At 46.7% G+C, this 2,760-nt stretch overlaps 1 protein-coding gene across 1 annotated transcript; it reads right to left on the reverse strand.

Moving 5' to 3' along the window:
- Window positions 1-429: 429 nt before the first annotated feature.
- On the reverse strand, window positions 430-1,890 carry LOC123177486 (uncharacterized). Its single transcript, XM_044591207.1, has 4 exons — window positions 1,800-1,890; window positions 1,505-1,694; window positions 970-1,148; window positions 430-895 (listed from the first exon to the last, which is right to left on the reverse strand). The coding sequence occupies exons 2-4, from the start codon at window positions 1,682-1,684 to the stop codon at window positions 844-846; spliced, it is 411 nt and encodes a 136-aa protein (XP_044447142.1). The 5' UTR covers window positions 1,685-1,694; window positions 1,800-1,890; the 3' UTR covers window positions 430-843.
- Window positions 1,891-2,760: the final 870 nt, after the last annotated feature.

A 2,760-nucleotide genomic window follows, 5' to 3' on the forward strand; every position in this document is an offset into this window, starting at 1 on the left:
GCGGCGTTCAAATGCAGCCTGGATGGCCGGCAGACCAGTCACTTGTGCATACTCAGAATTACGGAAAAATAATAATCGCATGTTACTATCTATTTTGATGTTAGCGGCTCACCCACTGCGGGTACCACAACTTGTTTGGTGCCTGACATATTTGACCTTCAGGTTGAGTGGTCAAGAAGAGAACTTGTCTCATAGAGTGTGAATTGTGAAATCGCTACACTAAAGCAGAATCAGATTAAGACACAAGATGCTGCTGTTTAGCACGTGAGGCTGGCCTAGAGCAACTTTATTAATTTCTTTATGGTGGCACAAAAACTACTACTCCCTCGTATCCATGGTATAAGTGTCAGCAGTTTTGAAATAAGGTTGCTTAGTTCAAAACTGCGACACTTATTTTGGATCGTAGGGAGTACCAGTTCTCCATCCCAATGTTGTGTGAGCTGCACTTCATCATGCTCCCCAGAAGATGCTTCTACTACAGCTTAACTTTTTTTACATGTCAGCCTTTAAGCAGCAACATCAGCAGGAGCTGTGAACTCCTTATTTCAATATCTTCAACAAACATAGAAACGGGAGACACTAAAATAGATATATCATAACATCTAGACAACTTGGTACCAACCAGCTAGATCGGCCCTACAAAGCGATCGATGATCGTCCATGTAAGAACACAGTAACAACCATTTATTGGACCTGTGCCGTTCATAAACATGGCCCTCAATCATTTTGTTTCACTTTGCTTGCGCGCCTCCCCTCTTTTCTTCTGGATCCATTGCTTTTCATCTGGATCCAATTCAACGATCTTACCAGCGGCCATGCCCATGAGCACATACCAGCTGAAGGTCAAAGTCGCAAATCGCACGCAACAAGTGGATTTAGCACTCGCATCTGGCGCCTACAGGTTGGGTTCAGATGAGATAACTTGTTAACCCCACAAAAATCTTGTAAATAGAAGATGATTATACATACCATGTGCTGTCCCCGGGTCTAGGATCCACTTGCACGGCGAGCTCCTCATGCAGCCGACTGATATGTTTGCCTGCCCTGCCAGGGATACTGTAGGTCCTTTCCGCGTGCGAAACCTTGTCATACAGCTCCTCTCTCATGTTATGGATCTCTCTCAGGAGTTTCTCCCGATCTTCACAGCCCTGCTTTGCAGATTGCAGTAGAGCATAAGATGAGGTCCTACATATATAAATGATCATGCAATGGAAAAATAGTAGTACTGGCTGGTCCATGGATCAAAGAATTTAGAAACAGGGTTTTGCTATTCGGTCCTCTGATTGATTATGCATCTTGCCAGGTCGAAAATAATTGTTATTTTTTTTTCCTTTTTCTTGAGGAAACACAAGATCTGGATTCAATTTTGAGATGCCCTTGCTTTTTGGCGAAACATGGAGTTGGATTATCGAACGAGCTATTAGCACAGCATATGCTAGTCCAGGTTGCAGAAGCAATCGCACAAAAAAGATATGAAATTGGTGAGTCGACGGGGGTAAAGTACCTTGGTCGCCGCCACATTGGTGTCTGCGGCAGCAGCAGCAGCAGCGGAGGATGTGGTGGACCTAGCCCGGCCGACCTGGGAGAGCCTCGGGAAGAGCCGGCGCTGCGCCTTGTCCACAGCCACCGCCGGCGTCTGGCCACCGCCGACGAGCCTCCTCGCCGCGACTCGAAGCGCCGCCATCGGTAGCCGCCTGCGAAATAGCACGGATCAGGGGCAGCCCGTCGCCGAATCACGACCCTCCCCCACGCCTGGCTTCCGAATCGCGGGATCGGCGAGAGGAATTCGGGGCGCGCACCTGGTCTTCTTCTCTGATGTAGGCTAGGGTTTCCTCCGCCGCTCGCCAACTCCGATCCGTCCGATGGGGAACCAAAATGCCTTCCTTTATTTCTTCTACGGGTTTCTTCTCTTTCTTTTATCCATCGTCATCCAACGAACGAACGTGGCCCGCCGCCCCGCTAGCAGGCCAGGCCCAGCCCACGGGCAGAACGCCACTCCCTTTAAGTCCAGTTGGTTTTTTTTTTCTGTTCTAAAAGAAAAATTGGTTTTTTTCTCTCTCGCCTAAAAATGAAAAAGGTTGGTTTTCTCTCCCTTTCTTTTTCCTAAATTTTCGTGATTAAAGTCTGTAAATATTTTCTAAAATTCGTGAACAATTTTTTATTCCATGATTTTTAATTACTTTGAACGTACGTTTAAAATCCATAAAAATAAAATCCCACGATATTTTTTTTAATTCATGAACTTGTTCAAATTTCTCAAAAACAGGTTGATGTATTTTCCCAAGTTATGATATGCCAGTTTTCAAATGAGATATATGTAGGTATCGGTATGATGCAGGATCCAGATGGTCGATCTAGATTCATTATCGGTGTAGTCTTGATGTGTTGCAGTTTCTTGTTTGTCGATCAGAGATGGTGCGGCCCTGGCTCGCGGAGCCCGTATCATGTGCACGCCGTATGCATATGCCTTTTTTAACACTATGCACATGCCGTTTTTCGAACACTTTGCATATGCCTTCTGGTGTGCCTGATGTTGTTCTATCAGAGTTTGGCTTCCGAATCGCGGGATCGGCGAGAGGAATTTGGGGCGCGCACCTGTTCTTCTTCTCTGATGTAGGCTAGGGTTTCCTCCGCCGCTCCCCAACTCCGATGAGGAACCAAAATGCCTTTCTTTATTCTGCTTCTGGTTTCTTCTCTTTCTTTTATGGGCAGCGATCTGCGCCAGCGCACCGGCCCAACTATTGGGCCGGTCGAGGCCCA

This window comes from Triticum aestivum, chromosome 1D (assembly GCF_018294505.1).
Source record: "Triticum aestivum cultivar Chinese Spring chromosome 1D, IWGSC CS RefSeq v2.1, whole genome shotgun sequence".
NCBI lineage: Eukaryota > Viridiplantae > Streptophyta > Magnoliopsida > Poales > Poaceae > Triticum > Triticum aestivum.

Excerpts from the sequence above, each read along its gene's own strand:
- LOC123177486 (XM_044591207.1), bottom strand. The coding sequence starts at position 1,684 with ATGGCGGCGCTTCGAGTCGCGGCGAGGAGGCTCGTCGGCGGTGGCCAG. Across the intron at positions 1,149-1,504 it reads CCAATGTGGCGGCGACCAAG|GGCTGTGAAGATCGGGAGAA; the intron begins GTACTTTACCCC and ends TCTGCAAAGCAG. Across the intron at positions 896-969 it reads AGACCCGGGGACAGCACATG|GCGCCAGATGCGAGTGCTAA; the intron begins GTATGTATAATC and ends CCCAACCTGTAG.